At 40.7% G+C, this 27,711-nt stretch overlaps 1 protein-coding gene across 2 annotated transcripts in view; it reads right to left on the bottom strand.

Moving 5' to 3' along the window:
• Positions 1–25,576, bottom strand: part of arnt2 (aryl hydrocarbon receptor nuclear translocator 2) — a 77,868-nt gene extending 52,292 nt beyond the window's left edge. The window contains exons 1-3 of one of the 2 annotated variants that reach the window (XM_042484759.2): positions 25,088–25,576; positions 12,938–13,049; positions 1,475–1,522 (exon numbers count right to left, since the gene is read on the bottom strand). In XM_042484759.2, the coding sequence (XP_042340693.2) occupies positions 1,475–1,522; positions 12,938–13,049; positions 25,088–25,118 (191 nt within the window). In that variant the 5' untranslated portion in view covers positions 25,119–25,576. The remainder of the gene's footprint in view (positions 1–1,474; positions 1,523–12,937; positions 13,050–25,087) is intronic. The other variant, XM_088081226.1, reaches the window with a different exon arrangement.
• Positions 25,577–27,711: the final 2,135 nt, after the last annotated feature.

Here is a 27,711-nt window from a genome sequence, read left to right on the forward strand (position 1 = left end):
TCTGGTGAAACTGCCTTTAGCTTTTACGTTCCAGGCCACGAGAATATCCTCCCCAATCATGTGTGTGATTCAACACTGTTACCTTAAAACTAGAAAACATTCCTTTTTAGCCTGTCACTAGTCTGGATTGCCAGTCATAATTATCATATCTTATTTTGTTTGGCTATTACTTTTTTATTGTTTTGGGGTTTTTTTTAACTTGTGTATTATTATTCTTTTTTATTGGTCAAATGTTGGTCTTAATTAGTATTTGATTAGTTTCTGCTGAATGTTTTGGTGTAATTTATTCTTAATGAATGGTTATTAATGTTATCTTATTTTTTATTTCTGCTTCTTCACATGAATTGTTTATGTGTCTGTTTTAACTGTTTACTCATGTCCAATATTTTATCTCTACACTATCCACATAGTGCTTATGACTGTATCTATAAATAAAGTAACTTGCTTGCTTGTTTGTTAATTGGATTTGAACATGTATATATACAGCAAATCGTAAAGTAACTAGTAACCTGTACTAAAGTGTGAAAAGTTCTACCTTCTTTTAACCCATCGATTAAAACATAGGGAAACTAGGTGAAAAAGGATGGAGTCACTGAAAATTACGCAAACAGCACTGTGGCACGAGCTTTACTGAACCAGAGAAAGGCTTTAAAAAAACTGCAGTCTATCATTTCCTATTAATTTACAGCCTTGACTTTTTACACTGTCAGCAGATTTGAGAGTCCTGTTGTGTGTATCTGAACCTTTTCAGTTGACTTTATACTTTGCTGATGTTGGAGCCTAAAACATGCACCAACACTCCCACATTAAAACACCCCAGATACACTGTGTGCAGCTGCACATCACTGTCAGTCACACACGAAGGAGCAAGGGGAACTAAAGCTCCGGGCAATGGCAGACAGCTGTAAATGATCTATTTTACGGGAGTAGCATATGTACAAAGTGTATGTTAAGTGGCATACCCTTTTACAGTGTGAATATGGAGCTTCCAAGTAGCCAAATGAATCATACATGTATTGCTATTGTCCAGTATTAATAGTGCAGTTCCTCCTGTGTTCAGTAGAGAGCAGTGCCTCCTCCCCACTGTCACCACTCAACTTAGCAGAAACAAGTCCCCTGGCATGTTGACAGCTCACAAATAAAGCACTTACTGTACATCCTACACACTTACACACTGCACAATACGAGAAGGAAGAACAGAAAAACAAGTTGAGATAAATCAAATGTGAGTGGACAGTTGAGATGCAGTGACAGAGAAACACTCAAGTTGCTCTTTTAAAAAAGGAATACATGACATATACATAACTTTATTTTTGATGGAGGGGAAACCAAGTGAGTCATGAGGTGTCCATGCAACAGTAAATGTTACAAACATAGGGTATCTGCAGGGTTTTTAATAAACTTGGACCGTATCACAGTATTACAGTGTACCAGGGTTTTCAGAAATCCTGAAGCTACCACTTGGTGTTCTCACCTTGAAAATTTGCTAGGTCCCTCGCCGTCTTCATCGTCAAAGTCCATTCTGGGAAACAACCACAGGAAACACAGTTACTACTTCTATTAGGCTTAAGCTGACAGCACTCTCTCAAGACTATATTAGCTAGTTTTCTGTTTTCTCTGGCTATATAACTTTCATGAGCTGTAGACAGCAGACACCAGTTTGAAATGACGAGTTCTTCATTTGGTTCTGCTGCTTCAAAGTGATCAAGCTGTATCTGCTGATAAATAACCAATAAATGTGTTTATCTGGCCAGCAGTGCATGCTCTGATGGCTTGAGTTGATGCTTTTATCTCAGCATGTCACCACAGGCCCAAGTGATGAGCCATTTCACTGCCCTGCCACTGGAATCAAATCACAAACTTTGAGGTCAGCCATCTGTGAAAACACTTAGATGTGGTTCAGTTCAGATCAATTCAGTTCAATTCATTTCATTTCAATACAATTCAGTTCAATTCAATTCAATTCAATTCAAACAACTTTATTTATCCCAAAGAGCACTTCAGTTTAAACAGTCTACAGACAATACAAACATCCACAAATCAACAGCAGACAGGAGCAAGGAGCACACCAGAGACAACAGACAAACAAAATAAATAATAAATAAATAATTCAGCATGTTGACAGGCAAATACTGTCAAGGTTTAACTGCCTGTTTCTTTTTGTTGATGACTGTTTTGATCTGTTTAGTCACCCAAGGTTTATTATTTGGATAGACTATAACATTTTTAGACAGGAGTCCACACAAAAAGGGATATAGGACGAGACAATGTCTGAAAGTTCATTGATATCATCATACATAATAAAAAAAACAATCCCAGTTGGTGCAGTCAAAAACATGCCTGCAGAGATGACACACTGTCCACTGACCAGATTTTTAACTCATTCCCTCCAGTCATGCTCCGGAAGGAGGGCTTGTACATGGGCATTAAATACACACTGTTGTGGTATGATGCAACAAGGTAAGGCGTGGGGAAGGATTTATAAGCACCATAGCACAGGTCTATCGCAGAATTTTTTTTAGTTGTGGTGCAAGTCATGTATTGTTCATAATTCCTCTGAGACTTTGTCTGGGTACAATGGTCTAAATCACCGAGGATGAACTTCGGGGCTTTCGGGCAGATTGAGACTGTGAGTGATGTCAGCAATCAGCTGAGCAGCCGTGGATTCATTGGCTCTCTGGTGATTGTGAGCAATCGTGCAGAAAAGCTGTTGAAATTCATGGGGCAAGTATTAAGGGCAAAGTGATATGGTCAAGAGTTCAATATCAGGAGTGCAGAACTTTTCCCAAACCACAGTGGTGTTATAGCACCAATTGTATATGAAAAGACACACTCGTCCCCCTCGACACTGTCCAGTAATCTCCAGTGACCAGTCCAGCGAAATTGGGCTGCTAAACCCACTTAACGACAGGTCCTCGTCCACGTCCGCTTCCAGCACGTCTACCTTGTTTCTTATGGACTGAACGTTAGCTAGCAGGACTGTGGGCAGCGAAGGGAGCCTGTGCAAAGTCCCGGTAAATAAGCCCAAAGTCCACATACTGAGTCTCTGACATAAAACTCCCCGCACACAAAACACAGACTAAAACAGGTATGTTAGGTAAACTGCCTTGGGTCGCACACTAAGAAGCACCCGTCACCACCAACAATTCAGGGGCAAGCATGCGACACAAATTCCATAAGGAAAGACTTGCAAACATTAGGGGCAGTACACGCCACATTTTTTGCACCATTAGTTCTTTCGTTTTTAATAGAGACTCGTGTCAGGCATACTCAAAAGCCACGCTGACAGACACGCACTCCCAAGCGTCTGTTTGTCAGGGCGCGACAGCTACGTCCTGAGTTTAACTTTTGGAATGACGCCAATCACAGTCGGCAAATATGTTTCTTTTCTTCCGTAAATATCAGTCTGTGATATACTGTATATAGAAGACAAGTTAATCATTTTAATGCAGAAATAATCTGAGCTTTACATCTCTCCCACGACTTCATTTCAGGCACAATACACACTTAAGAAACACACCAAAGAAGATCAGCTCTGCACTCAGGATTTCTGGTAAGAGGGCTATGATACGGTGCTGGTTATGGTTGCTAAGCAACCTCAAATGCAGCCTGCCTTTGTGCTCATGAAAGCTGACACAGAGTGGACCCAAGAGTTGCACCCAGCGCCCAACCTCGCGTTTTAAGACGCAGCACGTGTATGTCTCTTATTTGATTTTGCAGAATTTTGAGATAATCAAAATTTCCTTCGAACAACAGTAAGAATTGTGTTGACAAAGTACAAAGAGCATCACAGTGTAACAGCATGTGGAAGACAAAGCAGTGTGACATGGACCATTGCAAAGCACACCTCGTTTCTTTCTGCGCACATCTCTCAGCTCCAGCACTAAACACTTGACTTCTCTAACCCAAACCAAGTTCATCCTCTGCTGGATTCAGAGGCAACGTGAAGACTTTCCTGATGGTTATGGTTTGGTAGTAAATCTGTTTTGTTCTTTCAGCATTGGATTGTTTTGTTAATGTGCTAACTGGCGAACTAGCATAAAGATGGTCTTTCTGTTTGTCTTTTTGAAGGATGATTACAGACGACCATCGTCTGCTGGTACGGAGTTATTTCCTTTCAGAAAGTACGTGCTGGTTGGCCATCAGTTTGGTGTGTCTGGGCCTCAACGTCAGAGCTCTCCGTACACACTGAATCCATAAAATATGCACTTGTGTTACATCATGTAAACATGATAGGAACCACTTGAATATGGGTGAGTAGCCTAAATTCTTGCCTTCCTGCGTTTGTGCTTTTTAAACAGAAAAAATGCTTCATTTGTGATATTTACTGGAAATTGCAAACAGTATAGATAACAGGAAGTATCCTAGCTTGTTGCTAGCAAAGGTCATTTACCAGAACCTTTCAGCTCCCCAACAACGCCTCCAATCAACCGATGCCTTACTCAAAGTTGATGTTATAAATTAAAATGATATTGTTTAGGTAACTCCTCAGTTCAACTTCATGACTTAGCAGTTAAAGGAATAAATAAATAAATTATATTGGTGCTGTTTTTGTTTTCTAGAGAGACCCTCACCCAAAAATTAACATTTCATAGAAAACAAACACAACATACATAGCTACGGCCTCCGTCCTCTGCTGAAATGGGATCTCCTTCATGTTGCTGTGCTCAGCTAACAGACTCATACTGTTGGCCCTTTGGTTCATTTATCAACAAACATTATGTTATTTTTTTTACCATGTTGTCATATTACTAATGCTATCTGAGTTGGATTTAGCGCTGTGGTGTCATCAGAACAGATGGGCTACTTTTTAATTTGCCAGAAACTATCCTAATGACAAATGTCATTTACTCTGATTTGTATAAAATCTAACTGGTTTGAGCTCAAACACCAGACCAGACCAGCTAAACTAGTCACCTGACTCTAATAATACAGCATAAGGACACAGGATCATTCAGATATATTATTCAGTGATCAAAGATGCAGTTTGATCAATGCAAAGTGAAAACATCAATCGCTATCATCATCTTTTGGATACACCTTTGTAGTTTTCTACAGTTTTCTACATGTCAAATGTTAACCTATGAGTAGAGAAGCCCACTAGGAGCAGGCTGCTATGCTCATTTTTGCAGTGTAAAAGTGCTTAAGTTAATAATGTAATAATGTTGACTTGTTAATAATCAATGTTAGCCCTGAAGTTTTCGGAAAAAGATCATGTTGGATTGGATTTACATGAAAACATTTCTTCCAGAAAGGTCTTTCTGACAGAAAGCCAGGTGGGTTGTCTCATCCCATGTGCTGATTGATGTGATTTAGGGTGGTAGATTTAAAATACATTTTACTGCACTTAATCTCTTACAATTATTAACATTATTCCTGTGATGTTTTTGTATTTCATGGCCAAAAGCAAAAAAGAAAAGGGCGGCAGCATTTTCTGTAACAGATTGTGTTAAATGATCAGATGATATTGTCTCATATCAATCGCAGGCCCCTAAATGGAATCAAATCAAAATCGTATCATGAAACTTTGTGATATTGCAAGTGAATAAATGTGCAAAGAATCAATATAAAATCATATGGTGGTGATACAGGTGAATGACAACCCTATTTATCATGCTACATTTTGTAAAGAAGCTCAAATGTAAATATTATTCCTACTTACTAGAATAGCATACACTTATCATCCTATGTATCTGACACTTCACTTTCCCTGTGTGGAACACTACAGTTTATCTTCAGTCCAAGTTAGAAGAACAGGACATTACCTTTCAGGTATTACATTTAAAACTGTTATATGAAAATGTGTTTTATCACGTAATGATGACTTCCTTGACATCTACAACAGAAGCCACTTGTGAAGGCATTCTTCAGTACAGTACAGTACAGCCTGTTCCATGCCACATCACGCTGTAAACAGCTGGATCTGTCTGAACCTCGCAGCAGGAGTCAGATGCACTGAGCAGCGCATTTCATCTATCAGCCTCACTGTTTACTGGTCGCCTTCCTACAGCTGGATGTGACCTGTATGCTCTGTGGTGATTTATGCTGATGGAAACCAACTGTTTCCTGCTGCAGCTGCTGCCTCACATTAAAAGCTCAAGCGGCAAAAAAGTGGGAGGATTTTATTGTGAAGTGGCAATAGTAAATACAGCATATTTGTCACTGAAATTAGTGGAGTTTCTATTCCTCCATAAAAAAAAAAAACAGGTTCAATCAACTCCATATGAACATATTGTTTGGCCTGCAGATAGGTTTTAAATGCAGGGAGGAATGGTTCACACAGAATCAGCAACAGGAAGCTGTTGATGACTATCAGCAGGTTATTGCTGTTAGTCAGAACCAGCAAACCTCCAAAACAGCACACTTAACCCTTTCAAACCTGGGTAAAATGGCTTAATGTGTTTCAAAAACAAGGGCTGAAGGCAATGAGCAACTTAAGAAGAAATGATGCAGAAATGGGCAAGAAATTATTTAAAAGTAGAAGAAAATGACATGAAATTAGCAACAAAAACAAAAAGCATATGCCAACAAACAAACAAACAAAGGGAACTTAAAAAATAAATAATTAAATAAATAAAAATAAGGAAATGACTTGAAAAACAAAAAATGATTCAATAAAAATCATTCTAAATATATAATTATTATCATTTTAAATATAGTTATTATTTTTCCGTAGCTTTTTTAAAAATAATTTTCTAAATCTACTGATTTTTTAATGTAGCTCATTACCTTTTTTTCCCAATGTTTTTGGGAGAAATCAAACCAATTTGCTCAGTGTTCGAAGGTGTTGTTAAAGGCATCTGAATGAGCACAAGAGAAGTGATGTAAATACAGGTTTCAAGGGGTTAAATAAGTAAAATAGTAGTATCTAAGAAGAACACAGTTGCTCATAGCTTGATAGATGAAATCATTCATCATTGTATATGTACAGTGCCGTATAACATGTCAATATACTGTATATTATTACACATTTCATAGTAAATCAGGTGAGAAATAGTAAGCAGCTAAATGAAGTAAATACTGTGAGTGGCCTGTATGTATTGTGTTGTATGTTGTGAAGCACTCTGAAAGAAACTATATCATTATTGTTAAACTATAAGTGTCTGTTTTTGTCTAGTCCTACAAACTATATACTTGAAATATGTTAACATACTGAGGCCAAAGTCATATTAAAATGAACATTAATCAGTCATTGATGGGTAGTGCTAGCCACCGTGGTCTGATAGAGTACACATATTGTAGCACAGTACAAACAGCACAGCGCATCTTCTGTTGATGGTGTCTCGGTATATATTGTCATGTTGTTCAGCTGAGTGGCTCCATGTGTGCTGAAACAGCATCAGCATTAGTGGTAGCCTCTCTGCTGGGTAGCTGTTGTTCAACTATCAGCCATAATAGTCCATAACTCAAACGCTATGCCACCCAAATGCAAACATTATTACGTTGCTGATGATTGCCAGCAGTATCCTCTCATGCATATGCATGGAAGTAAAAAGCCAATTAGAAACCTGGTTACACGTATACGTGGCAGAGAAATTAGGGTTGTCCAGGAGAAATCTAGCTGGAGTAATCAGGCTCCCTCAGTCCTGTACCTCAGGCATGTCTAATTTGAAACATTCTATGGCTTGTTTAAAATATACTGTATGTGGCCACCATACAGTATTGGTTCATCAAGCAAGATCACTCTGTATTTTGACCTATTTACCTCACAATGACGGGACTATCATACAGTTTGTAGACATGCATCAAGCAGGAACAACATAGGCAGAACTAATGTGTTTTAAACAGACTATAAACAAGCAAACTAATGCTTAACTAACAGCAGACATTTCCTGCTAGGCAGCAGACGACACAGCAAAGTAGTGTAAGAAAATATCGTTTCATTTGAGTATCATGACGTCATGTTTCATCATGTTTTTCATGTACTGTGTTTTTGAGGATCCATTTTTAATTCATATTTAACATGTGTGTTTAATCTTCTGACTGTTACAATACAGACACTTATTAATACTCTTAGTGATACTACTCTCTATAATTTGGTGCAGAAAATAAAGACATGGCATGTAAAGTTTGAAAAAAAAAAATCAAGTTATTTTGTTTTTGCCACAAACTGGGCAACTCAATGACCTGCATGACATGTGACACAGGCTGTCAAATTTCCAAACTATTTCTACAAACTGACCTGCAAGCTTTCTCCCCGTCCTGTATATCAAGGAGCTCTTTATTTGACAGACCCTACTTCCACAAACTAAGAGAACTGCAAGGTTTCTCTACAATATAACTTCTCATGAGAATCTTCACAGAGAAAAACATAACTATAGTCCTTGTTAATTCAAGTTTATTGCTTTTAGGGCAGCTTAAACTGTATTCTCAGCATACCTATCAGCAGTTATCTATCATACATAAACCGTCTTCACTCCAACAGTTTTCTGCTGTTTTTTCCTGTGTCACCTTCCCTCGTTTCGTGACTATAAATGTGCTGGACTTATGTGTCTGACTTCCATCTACTGAGAGCCATCAGAGCCACTGGGGCTTGGGGGCTCCACTGCCAGGCTAACATTAGCATTAGCAGCTTTGCGGCTTTCTTTATGACTATTTTCCTTAAAATCAGATTTAAAATATACCACAATATATATCGCATTGCTTACAGTATTGCAGTATATCCCGTTATATTGAATGGTAATCCCTGAGTTGTGATTTGTATTGTTTTGCCGGATTCTCACCAATACACACCCTTACAGCGAAGAAGCGTGAAGTCCACAGGGAGGGCCGCCGCTTTCACAAGCAGTGGAAAGTTGAATTCTTTTTCACTGAGCGATGAAGCAGTTGCGTTTGTCTCATTTGTACGGGATTTAGTTTTTTCAGTGATGCAAAAAGCAGCTGCCCCCAGGTATTTTCACATGATCTAATGTGGCCCCCATTCAAAAATGTCTGGATACCCCTGCCCTACCTGGAAGAGGGCAAGCATGTTTACATTCCATTTAAGCAATCAGCTGAGAGGAAAAGCCCGACTGTAACCTGGTTACTGCAGTCCATGGAAACACGCTGCCTGTCACAGTCTGTGCGCATTACCATCACTGACAGCTTCATGCATCATGGCATTGGCTGTGGCTGTATGAGGGGGCAATGGAGAGGATTAATGTGCATCTGTCTTACTCAAAACAAACACACACACACACACACACACACACACACACACACACACACACACACACACACACACACACAGCTTAATAAATAAAGCAACAGTGCAACAATGGCGTAGACAGGAGCAGTCCCTGTTGCCTTTCTCTGCCATGTTTATTTGGCATATTGCTGGATTCACGTCTGTATTATTTATTCATGTTTATGTAGGCATGATGCCTGCATGGCTTCCATGCACTGCTTTGGTCCCTGAGGATTAGATAAACAAGATACTGTACTCATAGCACTCTTTTCCACACTAATGCAGTGGCTGTGCAATGCCATTCACATGTCAAATAAAGTTCCATTCAAAATAGAGTCGTATGATTGTTTTCTGAAAGCTCCTCCACCAAAATGAAACAACAAATGGTTGACAAATGGTTGCATTGTTGATCGTGAAAATAAGCGCTTATCTATCTTTGCCCATCTTACTGACTAAAGCGTTCATTAATCATCATAATCATTTGTTTCAAACTAGCATCTGGCACACAGCTCCATATCCATATCCCCTTCACATGGACCGGCAAGTATCACAGTGCATGGGCTTGGAGCCTGGCCCTGTACCTGCACGACAGGCACCTTCACACACATTCAAATCCCCCTCAGAGAAATGACAGACTTACTGAAAAATCTACAGGCACAGATTTACAGGCACCTAGTAAAGACTTAACATGCACAACTATAACTCTGTCTGTCACTCATACTACAGATCAGGTTTTTAAGTAACAGCAGGTTCATTGTCATGCAGGCTGTTTAGTGTCTTATAAAAGTTCCTTTCATAATGAAAATGAAGTAAAATGTTGAGGACACAACATGGCTTGGTAGAAACAGGTCCATTTGGAGAGAAGTGTCATTTAAAGGTTGTTTCAACGTGTTAATGTCTTCCAGAACTCTTTGGTATCTGCACAGATTTGCAAAATATTAAGAAAACTACAAAGAAGACATCAAATCTTAAACTTTTTTCTGTCTAAACAATAGGGTGATTGATGTAAAAATAACCCATAATACCATGGTACAAGCACAGTACAGGATGTACAGTGACCTAAGGAAATGGGATTGTCTGCTGTATCAGAATGTAGGAAGGCTGGAATACGGAGTATTTGTGCTGGACTGTCACGGTCCGCTGCCCGCAGAATGCACGGTATATATACTGCAGCATGTGATGCTGAATTGAGGTTCACCAGGGAGCTTTCTGCCCAGAAACTGTTAGCTGTCTGCTGTGAGCAACATGTGCTAGCACAACAAGCGGAGTGGTGTGTGAGACGGTTACACTATGGCCGGTGGAGCTGGAAGACCCGCCTGCATGTTTCCCGTCAGCTACAACAGAGAGGGAGGATGAGGACAGGTCGATGATGCTGCTCTGTGGGGTCTGTGGATGTCAACACATCCGACATGCTAACGCACATTCAACAGCATCATCCAGCCGTGCCTACACTGCGATGAGGAAAAAGTAACCCTGAGTTTGTATTTTTAATTTCATATCATAAGGGATGCTTTTCAGGTTTATAGCCTGGTGTGACCTGTTGCCTTTAGGGAACGTGTTTGTTCATCGTAATTCACAAGTGTTTGAAATGTTCTTTGTTTTTATGATAAATATGATTCACAAAAGTTATTAGTGGGCAAAATGCGGCCTCTGTCTCTCTTTGACACCTGCTCTACTGTCTGTTCATAATAAATTCAAACAAACAGATCTTCATGCATTATTTTTTTCTCTTCTTTGCCAAACTCACACTGAACTGTGACTCCTAAACCAGGACCCAAGCATGGCCACTGTACCGTTAACACCCTTGCAGTGCTGATATGAGACAGGATGCTCAGATCACCTCACTGTTTTAATACTGATCAATATTAAACTTGTACTAGATAGTATATAAGCAAGACAGCAAAAGGAAAGAGGAGAGAAAGAGAAGCATAAGATGAAAACAGATTTGAACCAGAGACACTTCAATTACCTGTTATATATGGCATGAGGCATACTGTTTTCTTCATTATGCTTTAATGTTGCTCTCCTTTCTTCCCAAGGGTCTATTTTTGTCTCATATCACCATGCCAGAAAAACCCATCTAACAGAAACAATGTTAGCCCATTCAACAGTCTGTGATTCCTGAATAAAAGCACACTACTGGCTGGTTAATAAATAACCTGCAGCAGGACGCTTGTTTTCTACCAGCAGTGTCTGCAGTGCTGATGGAAGCTCACTGGCACAAACTACAATTTGAAACCTGAGGGTTTTGGAAGGCTCTGAAAAGGCGGTTTAGTTGTTACATCCAGCATAGCAAAGGGATATTTTTTGTTGTCAAATGTTTTAGTCACAGCAGGATGAAGCAAATGAAAACATGTGGCATTTCTGTGATGCATACTTGGCACTGTGAGAAAAAGCCTCTCTGGCTGTGTTGTGCTGTCAGTCTGTTCCCATCTTGGATTTAACCAACTAAAAGGGTGGTCCAAAAATGTGATAAAAAAAAGAAAATTAGGCCTGCTTATTTTAGTTGCTGAAAATAGTAAAAATATTATTGATATGGGCTGCTTAAATATAATCTGTGACGGTACGTTTGTATTTTTAAAAGTAGGGTAGCAAAACTATAACTTTGCTGTCTAACTGAGTCATGGGGATACAGTTTCTCCACTGATCAGGTGCTGATGCTCTTTCCTTGGACTGGCCAATAGGTCCATATTATATGGATATCATGACATGAGACTAGATATGGTGTTAGATTCTGGATATGGTGATATGGTATGTGTAGTCTTTTCCTGCTTTTGAAGGGGCCCTATTATGCTCATTTTCTGGATCATATTTGTATTTTGGGGATCTACTAGAATAGGTTTACATGCTTCAATGTCCAAAAAACACAGCATGTGTCTCATACTGCACCTCTGCTGCAGCACCTCTGTCTGAGCTTATGTCCCGCCTCTTCAGAAGTCTAGTCTACTCTGATTGGTCAGCTGGCTATTATATTCTATTTATTAAATTGTGACGGTAAATGGTTAATGGACTGGACTTGTAAAGCGATTTTCTAGTCTTTTTGATCACTCAAAGCACTTTCACAGTACATGTCACATTCACACCCAATCACACACAAAGTCACACACTGGCGGCTGAAGCTACCACACAAGGTGCCACCTGCTACTCAGTAACCATTTATACGCACTCACAGTTGCAATTTGTGTTTCAGTATCTTGCCCAAGGACACTTCGAGCCAGGGATCGATCCACTGGCCTTCTGATTAGAGGATGTTCAGCTCTACCTCTGAGCCACAGCCACGCCTCTGTGGTATGTCACATTGTTTCAGAAATACACACGGAAACTTGAAACTTGATGCAGTTCAGGTGTAGAGAGAGCTCCCTTTGGCTTGGAATTTGGGCTGTATTACTTCTACACAAAAACATGACGCAAAGAAAGAAAAGAAAAGGAAAAAAACTCAAAAGCATAATAGGGCCCATTTAAAGGGTGCACCACAGTGAAGTAATGTCATTTTCTGAACTTACCAGACTCTTCTAACTGATCTTTTATTTACCCACTCAGTCATTATATCCATATTTCTGATGATAACTGATCAAATATCTCTTTGTGTCAATGTTTTGTGAAAGCATCAGTAGTCAACCTTTCAATATTGTGACAGTATCAATATTAAGGAATTAGGTCAAAGACAGCAGTATATTTGACTTTCTCCACATGGCCCAGCCCTTCTCTTGCTTTGGTAAATGTGTTTGTAGTGGTTAACTTTTACAGCATGTTTGCAGTGAAGGTACTCACCCTCCTGATCTCCTCTTGCCCCCACGGCCTGGTACAGCTCCTCCCATCCTCACCTGACCGGCTCCCACTGCCCCCGGCATCGCCACTGTCCCCGGTAACTCACTGCCCATCTCTGGAAGATACAACAGCAAAGCAGCACAGGGTGAGCAGAGTTCTAGCCATCCCATAGGACTACTATTCAACTCAGTGCTTCCATTTTATACAATGATCATTACTGTTATCATTTTCAGGGGAATTTTCCTTTGTTTTGTTTCCAGCAGCTGTTTTGAAGCATGCTTCATCTCACAGCTGTTGAAATACATGTCAATAAACATTTTAAATCCTGCAGCTCTGTGCTTACTTCACTCAGTGGTGCTCTCTGTCACCATGGATACCTCACTGATACTGCTGGCTGTGGCTCACAGACAACACAGACATATTGATAGGTACTGTATGATTGATAAAGGCAGGCTTCACATCACTAGGTAACTGCTGGTGCTTTGATGCCTGTCACAACCGTGTGCACCCAATGGTAACCCCAAGATTTGAACCAGTGCATGCTGGTATTTTTTTCGTTACATCATCACTGCGATTCAATGAAAAAAATTATATTCAGAGGGATCATAGAATGTTAAGTTCTATTCACATCATATGCACTGCCTGATTTGGAAGGTCCCCGTTGAGTTTTGATAAAGCAATATGTTGATAAGTAAGTGGCTGTTTTGTGTTTGTCTCTTGCTGGCACTTTTAGAAGCACAAGCATGCAGGCTACATATCATCATCCTGCTGATGTCTGTGGCATTCAGTCATTTTTTATGCTTCCACGCTGGTGACAGCTGTGGCTGGAGGGGTTACATTTTCAGGTTGTCCTTCTGTCTGTCCCATTTTAATGAATGCGACACCTCAGAACACCTTGAGGGAATTCCCTTAAATTTGCCAAATTTGAATGTGGACTCAATGATGTTTACAGCCATAACTAAAAAAAACATACATTAATTACAACAAAAATTCATTTAAGTGTCTAATAGGGTAAAATGATGAAGTGATGACATTTTAAATCCAAAATGTCAGAGGTCAGCTTCCCTGTGATATCATAGCATCCATCTTTTAAAACTTGTAGCTTCTTCACAGAAACATCCATATTTGAAATATTGTCAGCTGTCACAGCTACATTTGAGACCAACATGGATGTGTACTGTCACTGAAACTTGACTGGTTCGCAGAGGCAAACAGCTGTGAGGTGGTAATCCTTGTTTTTGAAATGTGCCAACAAAGGTAGGGAGTAAGAAGACTGCTATTTAACTTATAAACAACACGTTTCCAAAAATAAGCAATTCAGCCCCATAAATGTTTTATGAGCAAGAAAATGCAAAGCCTATTTTCGGCCCCAATGATACACATGATGAGTTTGGGTGAGAAACAGTAGTAGGAATAGTGCTCAGATGAAGTCGGGACTTTATGATAAGGAAAGGACCAGGTAGCACTGAACCAGCTCTGCTCTGCCTGGGCCCCTACACCCTCTCCTATTCCCTCGTCTTATTCCCTGACCACATCATGGTCTTTGCCACTCTCTGCCCCCATATCAGATGTAGTTGTAACAATCTACAAATACTCTAAAATGTTCATAATTCTCAGTCTGCAGTGTGTTGTTCCAAGAGCATTCAGGTTGTTACAGTTAAGCAAATCTACAGACTTTGTAAATTTGTCATACTAACCTATAACACTACAACCTCCCCTATGAAAAACCAGACTCTGCTTTATAACTGCAATGATTAAAGCCAGCAACTGATACACCTATCTCGATATTAATTCATCCGTTTAATGTATTTCACCATTGATTTTGTCTGCAAGTAGCCACAACGTAAGTGTGTTTTTCAGGGGCGAATTTAGTGATTTGGGGGCCATGGGCAAACACTGTCTTGCTTTACTTTCTACTCTTTCTCTTACTGGGATTTTTGTCCAAATCTGTAATGTCATAAGCCACAAGTCTCTGTCAGGTAAATTTAGCAGTGCAATGTTTTCCTCTGAAGATGAAGTAGAAATACACAGTAAGCATGTAGCATAATGTTGACATGCACATTTTTCAAGTGCTTTGTGGGACTTTTGTGAGTTTTTTTTCATTTTCATTTCTGACATCATAACAAATCCATGGTTAGTTTCCATGTGAGCGCTCTGTGCTTCCTTTAATAATAATGATGATTGAGATTTTACCAATGATTTGCACAAATGTGGTAAATTAATGATACAGATGCTACAAATATCGACAGCTGTGCGTAATGACAGCTGCTCTGGCACCGTTGGAGAACCTCACCGATGCAACACAGTTGTTGAAATTGCTCCTTTTTTACAATTTTCTCACTGACAGGTGTAATGATGGTGAAGGGGCATGTGTCAATATGCAAACGCATGTTTAAGGGCGTTTCTATGTCCATTTATAGTCAACTGTGAGTGTGGAAATGAGGCTCGTGCCCGTGCGCCCAGCTCCCCTATAATCAAGACTTTGTAAATCTGACCAAAAGAATGCGTCTACATATTTCTGCCTCTGTGCACACAGTTTTAGTGGTGAATCTACACAGAGTTTTATGCATCTGGCCCTTGCTGTGTTGCTAATGACCCGAAGAAGTGCAGTATCAGTGTGAGTCGTTTGCATAAGCGGTTTGAGACACAAAGACTTACTTTAGAAAGAATATACTTTCATATGTGACAATCTGCAGCAAGATTTAACTGTGAGGAGACAACACGCAGAAAAACATGACTTCAGGAATTAGGATTTGTTTTTTGTCAACTATCTCCCCAGAGCAATGACATTACAAACAGAACAAGCAGAGGTGGTGGTTTGTTGTCAGCACCATATTCCATATGACTGAGATCTGTGTGGCAACCAATCTACACAGACCTACATAATGTAGCCTGAGGCTCTAGTTAGCAGCCTGGATAGCAACTTTATCTGATGATGTTATGAAACAGACAGACATTTCTTTATTCAGAAATGACGCCAGTCAAATAACTGCTGGCTGTTCCATTCAGTATGTCGCTACTGTGTTGCGTGTTATTACAGCTGAGAGGAGTTATGCTGCGTGCCAACTCAGCCTTCATCTTCCTCTCATGTTTACTTCTCTTTCTCAATGTGTGCCGATGCATTATTTTCCTCCTTGCTCATCCAGCAGTCCATTCTATTTGCCTTGTTGTTTTCCCCTCCATCTCTCCGCTCTATTCACTCACTCACTCATTTAGCCAGATGCAATGGATAGGCCAAACAAACCCTCCGGTATGCCCCAGTGCACCAAGTGCCTTAGTTAATATTTGATACAGTGTGCATTCCCCTTCTACGTCTTTCCAGAGAAACACAGTCACACTGCAGAGCAGGGCCTTCCAAGGAGCACTCTTCATTATTTATTTATCAAGTGGATTTGAGTAACACTTGCCTGTAAACTAGCGTAGTCTGAATAAGAGACGGCTACATCTGACAATCAGTGCGGCCATTCAGCCTGGCAGGAAAAGCACACTTCATCTTACCATTTTAAAAAGGCACTCTATTACAAAGCAAATGAACAACATGTGTTGCATTTCATTGTTCGAGGTGTAACACCTGTGCCATAAAGAAATACATTGGCTTTCTTAAATAACATGTCTCATTCTTAACCTGTCCTACTACATTATGAGAACACTGAAGCCCAAATCCACCATATGTCCCCAGCGGGGCTGTGCAATCAACTAAGGGTTGATAATAAAACAGAAAAGCAGAGATTTCAAAGTTTCTCTCCCATGTCTCGGTTTAAACTGTTCTAACTAATCTAACTAAGAAACCCTTAATGTGTCAGTGACCTCAACCAAAAACCAGATTACATTTATAGGAACAGAACATCTGGGGCTAAAACTTGGGCTCCAGGGTTTAATTTGGATGTTTTTTTTTACATGAATTTCACCTGTGGCAGTAAATATTGTCCTCTGGGGATCTATGAGCACTGGGATGAGGCATCACTGTTTTTTATTTTATTCATGTTTTCCAAGCAGTTGCTTAAACTGAGTATTAATTAATATTAAATTCAGAGAGACAAAGCTCCAGTGCTGGGTACATAGTTTTTTTCAACAGTCACAGTACAGAGCGGTATGCTAATCCTCTTTCCCAGATTAATTGTGAAATACACATCAGACAGAGTGACACGATCATACCGCTGCCCTCTGACAAAGCATCAGCTGTTAAACTTTTAACCCAAGCCACCAGGAGGTGCACCAAGCTCTGATGCAAATTTTACATAGTGGCCAAAAGTGGAATTACAGCATCCGGGTCAGTCATGTGATGCCCATGGCCCAGAAGGATTTTCACATTGACACACACTGGACACTGGGAGCAAGACATCCGTAAATTAGTGAATAACTTTTTGTGAGTGTCAAAACCCCCCAGAAATGACTTATTTCACTATCTAGATTTAAGGCAACCAGAGAGTTTCTTTTTTTGCATCATGCGCCAACGAGCAGCTCTAATAGGAATGACAGAAATGAGCTGGGCACCGCATCATGTCGCCAACTCATTTCATGAGCACGAACTGTAACTCAGTATTGATTCTAGCTCTATGTAGAGTGACTAAACGTGATGTTTTTCCAGCTAATTCTCCCCTCGTCTGCCTTAATGACAGTTTACACATTTTTACAACTGCTGATTTAATAAACCAGAGTTGTACTGAGTGAAACACAATGCAGAATGTAACAGCAGACTTCAGTAACATCAGTAATGAAACACAGTTAAATATATAACTGGATGGCAGCCATAGACATCATAGGTTGCCACCATGGATGTTTAGTCTGTGGTGGCAGTCTGTTCCTCTCTGTATCTTTGGTTGCAGGAATAATCTGTTCAGGCTGCATGTTTAACATGTTTAACTGCATGTTGCTGTTAGTAACATGTAGTTGTTGGTAACATTACAGACATGGACAGATCAACAGGTACCAGAGCTCTCCAAGGACATGTTAGAACATGATAAATTAACGTAAGTTAAATATCTGTTAAAAACAAAGCTGTATTCACTGAATTCAAGCTGAAATCCTTTAGAAGAGAACAGTTTCTGTTATTAGCATCCATAGAACATCACTGGAATAAACTAGATTACTGTAACTTCTGCTGTCCAATCGGGAGTTGCATCCATATTCCTTTCTACAGTAGCACCCTCAGGAATAAGGTGGGCAGGAAGAGCAGCATGGAGAGACTTAATGTGGCCTGTAATGACGGCATGAGACTGCTTCTTTAACTGCTGAGATGTAGTAGTGCCAGATACATGTGTCAGACTGTAGAGGCATTTGTGGCGATATTCCAGAATTCCCGACATGTAGAGCAACTGCCGGCCATACAGTGTGTTTTAAATAGCTATATAACTTCAAATTACATAACTAGAAAATAAACGCTATGCAGCGCCACACCAGACACCGAAGCATCCACGCAGCCGCCAGGTATTACCATTACAGTGTATGGTCAGCAGTCGCCTGGCCCTTCACACCTGGAGGTCATTCCTCTGAGCCATCATCTGTCTCTGCCTACTCTGTGTGTTTGTGTGTGTGTGTGTGTGTGTGTGTGTGTGTGTGTGTGTGTGTGTGTGTGTGTCAGCTTGTTACACAGTATTTGTCATACGTGGAATTGGGTGCATAATTTAGCATAATCAGATCATTTATTTCATATCTAATATATCATTTTAATCATTCACAACACTTTATCAGTGTGTTTTCCTGCCAGATTTGCTGGCGAACAAAATAGTCCTGATGCCAAAGCAGTTCTTAAGCCGGCCATGGAGTTTGGGGCCAGGGCTCATGAGTCCCAGAGTTAGAAATTAGCACCAGCCAACAGCCAAATGCTGGTAAAATATGCAAGTGGCTGCTAGGTTTGCTTCACTCACCACTCACCCCCCCCCCGCAAAAATTGGAATCCAGGTGCTATGGAGCAGTGTCTTAGAGGCTCACAGCTACAGTTGATCAGAGGTCTGGTTTTAACTCTGTAACATTTACATCTTTCGACAGCCAAAAGCAAAAAAGCCCTGAGGTCAAACGCATTAATGAGCCTGCTGGGAAACAGGGAGAATGTTGCACACTTTCTCCTTTTCAATCACTGCTCCCCCTCAGACAAGGTTGTTTCTATTCTCTCTCTTCCCTGTCATCCCTTCTTTCCTTCCATCCAGATGTCTTTTCCCAAACCACCAAGTCTATCAAACTGCCTCAGGACATTTACTGTTCAAAAAGGACTATTAATACTCCAAAGGGAAGTATTATACAGTTATGCGTGTGTGTGTATTTACTTGAAATCAAGAGTAAACTTAATAACAACGTTTTGGTACCTTCATCAGATTGTCTTAGTTAGCAGCACGGATAGCAACTTCTATCTGATGTTATCTATCAGTAAATTCTATAAATCCTGATACAGTTCATCACTAATCATTTCCTCCGCACAAAGATGCACACACAGTTGGTTCAAGGCAGTTTTTTTCATTCACAGTATTAGAGATTTCCTGGGCTGAGTATTTGGCCTGTTTGTCACATCAACCTAACTGTTTCAGTGGACTCTGGGTATTTTGACAGGGATTTGCCTTTAAACATTTTACTAACCAAATATATTCAGGGTTACAGAAATGAAATGAGCAGTAATATATCACCAACACCATCATCATCATCATCATTTTATCTTGTGTAGTGTGTCAAATAGACAGCAACCTACGCCGTGTCTGGGACGCCTCACATTGTCAAGACAGAAAGTCTAGCATGTTTGATTTTTTTTCATCCACAGTCCACACTTTGAGCAATAGCAACACAGAGTGATCTGCTGCCGTGGACAACTGTATTGCAACAGCACCTTAGTCTGCTTGATATTTCCTCTAGGGACTAACATTACCATGACAGAGTAAAAACAGACAAATGCTGGCGAGTAGCTGAGGCACTTCAACCTGGGGAGTACTCCCAGTAGCATCATGCTAGCAAAGAACGTTAAGGATCAGGCTATGAACTTGACAATTAGTGTGCGGGCCAGACACAGGCACAGGCCTTTATTTTTCATTCCGTCTGTATTTTGTCATTTTATTTGTAATCTGCTCTCATTTGATTTGTTAAATTTCATGCATCTCGCCATTTCAGACTCAACACTTCCTGTATTTGTTTCAAATTAAAAGCCTCATACCAACTTAAGGAGAGAATCCCTTCAATATGTAAAAAGGCTTTTACTTCAAAACATTTGCGGTAACTTGTTATGAGGAATTCATTGGCTTGCACAGTTTACATGCTCAGTGTTTACATGCATCAAATGTATTTCCTGACGTCTGGTGGCACAATAGTGAGTCTGACTACATGGACATGATTATCCCGTTTATGAAGCTCATCCTGGTCATGATCATATTCAGAATATGGTGCTTACACGAGCACAGAGAAATCAGCTTATTCATATTCTGCATATACATCCCGATTCTTTCACAGTACTCCAGCTAGAATATTAAGGTTTCTCATAAATGGAACATGGTGTTCACATGCTCAAACACATAAAAGGGATACTCCAAAAAACACATCATAAACACGTTAGTCATGTCCATTTAAACATACTCACTCAAACAGTATGATTATCAATGCCAAGAGCAATTTCAGCGCAACATGAACATAGCCTATACAGTTATGAAATCTAATGTACTTTGTTGGTAATCCTTCACTGCCTAATGGATTATGTCCTGTTAATGCTACAGATACCACTCCACATACCAGCCCATAGTCACAGATAGATAGATCAAACTACAATACCTGACTTTCTCTTCTGTATCAAAACATTTGTTTCTTATATTTTTTTCTCTATATTTAAAAATGGCTGAGTGTAAACATTTTTTAATACAAAATCCTTTAGTAATTTATATTATAAAGCCAAACTTCTTGAAAACACAAACCAGGGCTTTCCATAAAGAAAACACAATACCGACTGAACAAATTGGGGCAAAAATCACCTATTAATTTATTGATTAATATGTTGATTATTTCTTTAGTGAATGATTTGTTGAGACAACATAATCAGAAAAGATTGAAAATGGCCATGTCTTTAAATGTCTTGTTTTGTCTGACCAGCAGTCCAAAAGTCAGATATTCAGTTGTTTTTTTGTTTGTTTTTCATTCAGATAGTTGACTGGGATAAGTTGATTGGCAAATGAATGAAGGGAAAAATCAGTACATTCAGTACAGTTTTCTGCTGCTGTTTGATTGGTATATTTTATGGTCCTGAAATCATCTTTGTCCTCTGTAAACACGCAGAACTCATTAGATCATTTCACTTCTCATGTTTCACAAGCTCTTACACCAATTGGATCTGGGTGACAGCCAGCTGGAGATAATCCTGAAGTGACACAGCGTTACCACGTTGGGAATGTGGTCTGAGGTCAACGCACCTGACCGCACTGCCATGCCAAGGGAAACAGTAATGCTGATCACAGATCAGCAGGCTAACTTTGTCTTCCTCTGGCTACAGCAGCGACAGCCGCAGCATTAGGCATGACTTAATTCTAACTGGGTTTCATCAGCGGAAAGACAAGCTGCACGTAGCTCTCACAGCACGCTCCCCCCCAACCAGTGGCTCAGTTCACTCCAACAAGTATGGATAAGAATTAAAGCAAGAGGTTATTAACCCCCTGCGGCTTCAGTATATGATTGATGTGCTAAAACGGTGGCTACATTTTTTTAGCTGTACACAACCAACGCAAAATGACTCAGTTCACTGTCAAAGTTTAATCTATGCACTTTGGAAAGTCTAGAGAGGCCTCACGATTATATTATTTTATCCACAGTTAAGTTAGCAGAGTGCTACCCAGGACGCATGCCCCGCCCTCCTCTGTGTCTGATTGGCTTACCAAATATTCTTACCCTGAGCCTAACCAACTGTTACCCATTCCTGCTTTAGCTCCCCAAACATAGTCAGCGAGCACTGGGGAGATTTGTTTACCTCAAGGGCCAAAGTAACTTCGGGGTTAACTTCCTTCACTTTAACCAGCGGCTCTAACACAGGGAGCTCCTCTTGGTGCTGAGAAGCAGCAGCATTTACACTTACACTGCACATTTACCGCTGAGCCGACCACTTTTACTGCCAGGAGAAGAGCTCCGCTCTGTACACCCTGATGCATTCACTGACGCTCGTATCGCTCGCCTGCTGGCTTTCGCTCGACCACTCACACCATACGCTCACACATACACACACTGCCCTGTCTCTAAAGGAGCCACGCCACTCTTTGAACACAATCTCACCAACCAAGGCTCACAGCACAGAGTTGGGTGGGTCATGATCTCTACCTCCTACGGAGAAAAAATACAGTGTACTTCACCTCCTTCACCATCCTACACAAACCTCGCAAACGCTTAGGCCTGGCAGTGCACCAGGCCTGTACCACTGCAGAGAAAACACTGCTCTGCTCCCTCCATCCACACAAGGTACATCATCCCTCCATCCACACGAGATACATCATCCCTCCATCCACACGAGATACATCATCCCTCCATCCACACCAGATACATCATCCCTCCATCCACACGAGATACATCATCCCTCCATCCACACGAGATACATCATCCCTCCATCCACACGAGATACATCATCCCTCCATCTACACGAGATACAATACTCTCATCCCTCCATCCACACGAGATACAATACTCTCATCCCTCCATCCACACGAGATACATCATCCCTCCATCCACACGAGATACAATACTCTCATCCCTCCATCCACACGAGATACATCATCCCTCCATCCACACGAGATACATCATCCCTCCATCCACAGAAGATAACACATCCCTCCATCTACACAAGATACATTGCTCTCACTCCTCCATCCACAAAGATACATTACTCTCATCCCTCCATCCACGTAAGATACATCAATCTCATCCCTTCATCCAAATAAGATACATTGCTCTGAATGACCGGCAGACCGCATGCTCTTCAATGAGAGAAAAAGGAAGAATTTTGTTTTTTCCCCTGACAGTGCCCTCCTTCTATCTGACAGGGTTATTTTCTCACCTTTTCATTGTTCATTCTAACAACACCTCATCGCAACACTCTGTATGCAGCCAAGCTCCTAATAATCAGACAATTCTTTATTTATATTCTCGATTCATTTACATTGCCAATGAAGTGGCACAGATTGTGAGGTAGAGTACGGTTGACATGTTCTCATGTGGTGGCCTCAGAAGCTAAGGAACTCTGTCCTTTACACAAGGATCATTACTTTGCCTCAGTTCCCTGACTTACAAAGATCCTTTTGGTGTCATTTGTTTACCCTTATACTTATTAAACCCTTTTTGGAAAGGCCATAAACAAAGGCAGCCATGTGGAATCATTATCATTTTTCCCTAATGTTGCTGAAAAAGACGGTGACATAAATCTTTAACAGTTACATTTGGTTCAGTTACATAATTCAGCGTTAATTAATTTAATTTACTGCCATGGCAGATGACTCGTGGCAGATGAAACCATATTAAAATAAATACTTTTAATTCTGTGTAATTTTCAAGCTCACTGAAAACAAAGTCGGCTAATGTCAGGAAGATGGTTCCCGCAGTTTAACTTTATACTATCAACTACAACTAACCAGTGCTGGGGAGAAACTAATGACATGTAGCCTAACTAGTTACTGAGAAAGTAATATGTCATAACGTTACAGTTACTAATCAAAATGTTGGCGATTATGAGGAGATTACATTTGAAAAAAAAATCAGTAAAAGTGTATATGTTGAATAAAACATGTTGCTTTACATCTTTTTGCTGTGCAGGACTGCCTTCTTTTGGCAGATTTTTGGACAAAGCAGGTCAGTAAAGCCATTCAGAGTGCAACTTTGAATGCAACATTTGCACACTTGTTTTTAGGTCTTTCAGCATTATTGTCCTGTTTAAAACATGATAGAAAAGTAATCAAAGTATTAAGTTACATTGCTTTGATTAAGTAATTAAAATAGTTATGTAACTTATTACTTTTTTAACGGAGTAACTAGTAATCTGTAACCTATTACATTTCAAAAGTAACCTTCCAAACACTGCTACTAACTACTCTGTTGTAACACTAACTAATCTGGAAGTAAGACAGGTTAGATAAGTTGTATCAGATAACTACATATCAGATAACTACATATACTCCACATTAACTGACACTGGTAGTCTCTAGTAGATTCACAAGACTGGACGCCCTCATCAACTCAGCTTTGGAAGAACATCAGGCTGGACTCCCTGTTAGCATTCACCAATTCACACTTGGTTTGTTTCTCTGGAAACGTTCAAAACATGTAGAGCTTCTGTTAAGCTTTGAAGCACATTAACATCGATTTCTAGTAAATCGGCTACGGTGAAAACAAGCAAGGGCCCCCTATACAAATCCAATCAAAACTTTGAGCACCAGCTGCCACAGAGGGACATGACTGGTCAACAACAGGGACAGTCAGGTTGAGATCATTTTCATATACGCGTTGAGTAGTGTCATAATGGCTGGATACCGGATTGCAGAAGTGGCCTGTTTACAATGTATCGTGACATATAGACTCGAGCACATACCCAAGGGCCAATGGAAAATGCAATAACGTTATTACATAGGCACATTTACATGCTGTTTAGCACTTGGCTGTGTTCAATGAAAGCGGTCCACACCGGAGCGAGTCCATCTACCGTAAAACCTTCTCTGTGCGATAAGGAATCAACAGGCGAGGAACGGACAAATACTAACGTGTCAGCCTGCCTCTCTCTAACGACACAAATGTTAAAAACCTCCGATGTAACACAGAACACATGAATAGCAGTCTGTAGGACATCGATATGCAAAGTAACCTTTTGTATCACAGGGAGGAAAGCAACGGGACGGCGGAATGGACTCATTGTGCTAGCTTGACCACGAAATAGAGGAGCACAGATAGAAACGGGCATAAAAGCAGATAATGAGACAGCAGCAGAGCGGCGGTGACAATGGGGCTCCCGAGGAGCCGCAGAGCGGCGAAGAATAACGGCGCTGTGGCCGGCGGCTCGGTGGGGGAAGGGGGATGCTGCTGAAGCCAGGCTCGGCGGCCTGTCGGTGCTTCAGCCCTCTCCAGCAGCAACAGTCAACACCGAACAGCCTCACATTTCGCTTCCGACAGAACGGCAGCACACATTCCGTTTCGTCTCCGCCATCACACCGGGTACTGACTTACCGGACGGGTTGACCGCGGCGGGAGTTGCCATGTTTCCTCAGTGGAAAAAAAATAACAAAACTGCAGCGATGGAGATGACGCACAATACGGCTACAGAGCCCCCGTGAGAGACCGTCTATAGTCCGCGGGATTGGCACGCGAGGCTCGGTCCAACCGCCTCACATCCGTTAAAGCGGAGGAAAACTAATCTGGCTTCAACCGACTAACGTGAACAAAAGCCCGTTTCTGTGCGGAGTATGCACAGTGTATTTTTAATGAAGAAATTCTCCAAGACCAGACTTAGTAAAATGCAAGATGTCTGAATGGAAGCACCGCGAGATTTTCGGCTTGCTTGAATAAATTAATGTTCCACAGAGTGAGTGGTGCAGTGATGAATGCACTGCCAACATATATGGCGGACTGCAATTACTGCTGGGCCTGCTGAGCTTTTTAACTCAACTGTTTGTTGAACTGTTTGAGTTGATATTTCACTTTCTATAACCGTAATCCACCGGAATTGCTCAGTCCACCCGGAACTCTTCCTCATCCCATACGGCCCAAGCAGACAAATGTCTTCATCATCAGTGGGTCTGGTTTGGTTTTTTTTTTTTTATAAATTAAAAAAAATAAATAAATTGATATTTACATAGACAGACTCACAGTTATGCAGTAAAATTCTCTTCTTCAAACAAATGAATACCGCCCCTTAAACACTGAATGCTTTCATATTAAGCCATAGAGAATAATTCTGTTGTTGTCAGCCCCTTTAACTATGGGAAACAAAAGGGGACAATAGAAACTAATATTAAATAACAAATAGCAAATAAATAGAGGGTAATTATAATTAAACGTGTACATCAAATGTTCCCGATATAAGCATTTTTCTTTTTAATGCATTTATTCAGTAAAGAAAACTCACCTTTTAGTGCATTCCACAGTCATGACCTTGTTGACCAAAAACTCCATATTTTCAATATTCAAACATTTGTAACGGTGAAGCACGCTATATTTATGGATTTGAAGAGCAGCCATTCATGTATGGATTCCCAGAAGCGTTGGATTTTGTCAGTTAAAGAACAGGAGTTCTGTATGCCACTAATGTAAATCTTGTTCAGTTTAATTCAGGCATGTCAAACCGGTCCACAGGGGGGCCGGTGTGGCTGCAGGTTTTGTTTCCAACCAAGTAGCAGCACACCAGACTTGACTTATTTAATCAACTGATCTCCGTCTTCAGACAGTTGATTGGTCAAACTGTGTGCTCTTGGTTGGTTGGCACAAAAACCTGCAGCCACACCGGCCCCCCTGTGGACCAGTTTGACATGCCTGGTTTAATTTGTTTGATGGATAAATATAATTTACAGTTTTGAAGTGCATTTCTATATGTTTGGAGATAGATTGGGAATTTTAAGAATACTGTCATATAATATAATTTATTTTAATTTTTCCATTATTTTGTAGACATATATACTATTTTATATATATAGTCTTAAAATCATATTATAGTTTCTTTTGTTAAAACAAAACAAGTAGTCAAGTAGTAGTTTAAGAAGAATTTAAATTTAAAGGTGATCCTAAATCTTGCTACATCTTTTGGCGTCAAAGGAGGAGTTGAGGAGTCTCACAGCCTGGGGAAAGAAGCTGCTCTGTAGTCTGGTGGTTCAGCAGCGGATACTTCTGTATCTTTTTCCAGATGGCAGCAGTGTGAACAGACTGTGTCTGGGTGGCTGCTGTCTTTCAGTACTCTTTGGGCTCTGTGCAGACACCTCACTTCACCGAGGTCACTGATGCTCTGTAGATGGGAACCAGTGATGTTCTGGGCAGTTTTAATTACCCGCTGTAGAGCCTTCCTGTCCTGGGCCGTGCATGAACCATGCCAGTTGGTGATGTTTCTGGTCAGTATACTTTCTATTGCTCCTCTGTAGAAGTTAACCAGGATCTTGCTCTGGAATTTAGCCTTCCTAAGTCTCTGTAGGAAGTAGAGCCTTTTCTGAGCTCTTTTAAGGGTGGTGATGTGTGATGACCAAGAGAGGTTATCAGTAATAGTAATATCAAGGAACCTATAGCTGTTCACCTGCTCCACCTCAGCTCGGCTGATGTAGACAGGAGTGTGTGTCTTTGCCTCCTTCTTTCTAAAATCAACAATCAGCTCCTTGATTTTACTGATGTTGAGCAGTAGGTTGTCCTCTGTGCACCACTCTGCAAGATTGTTGATTTTCTCCCGGTATGAACTCTCATCGTTGTTTGTAATACGGCCGATGATGGTGGTGTCGTCCGCATACTTCACAGTAGAGTTCTCCTGATGTTTGGGAGTGCAGTCATGGGTGTACAGTGTGAACAGGAGGGGGCTGAGCACACAGCCCTGGGGGGTCCGGTGTTGAGCACTAATGTAGAGGCGCGACTGCCAATCTGAACTCTCTGGGGTCTGCATGTGAGGAAGTCCAGTATCCAGTTGCAGAGCATTGTACCTAAGCTCAGAGTGTTAAGTTTTCCATTCAGCTTCATGGGAGAGATTGTGTTGAATGCTGAGCTGAAGTCAACAAACAGCATCCTGATGTAGCTGTTCTCATTCTCCAGGTGAGTGAAGCCTGAGTGAAGAACAGTAGATATGGCGTCCTCTGTGGATCTGTTGTTTCTGAAAGCATACT

This window comes from Plectropomus leopardus, chromosome 1 (genome assembly GCF_026936395.1).
Source record: "Plectropomus leopardus strain MGB_pleo_1.0 chromosome 1, ASM2693639v1, whole genome shotgun sequence".
NCBI classification, from domain to species: Eukaryota; Metazoa; Chordata; class Actinopteri; order Perciformes; family Serranidae; genus Plectropomus; species Plectropomus leopardus.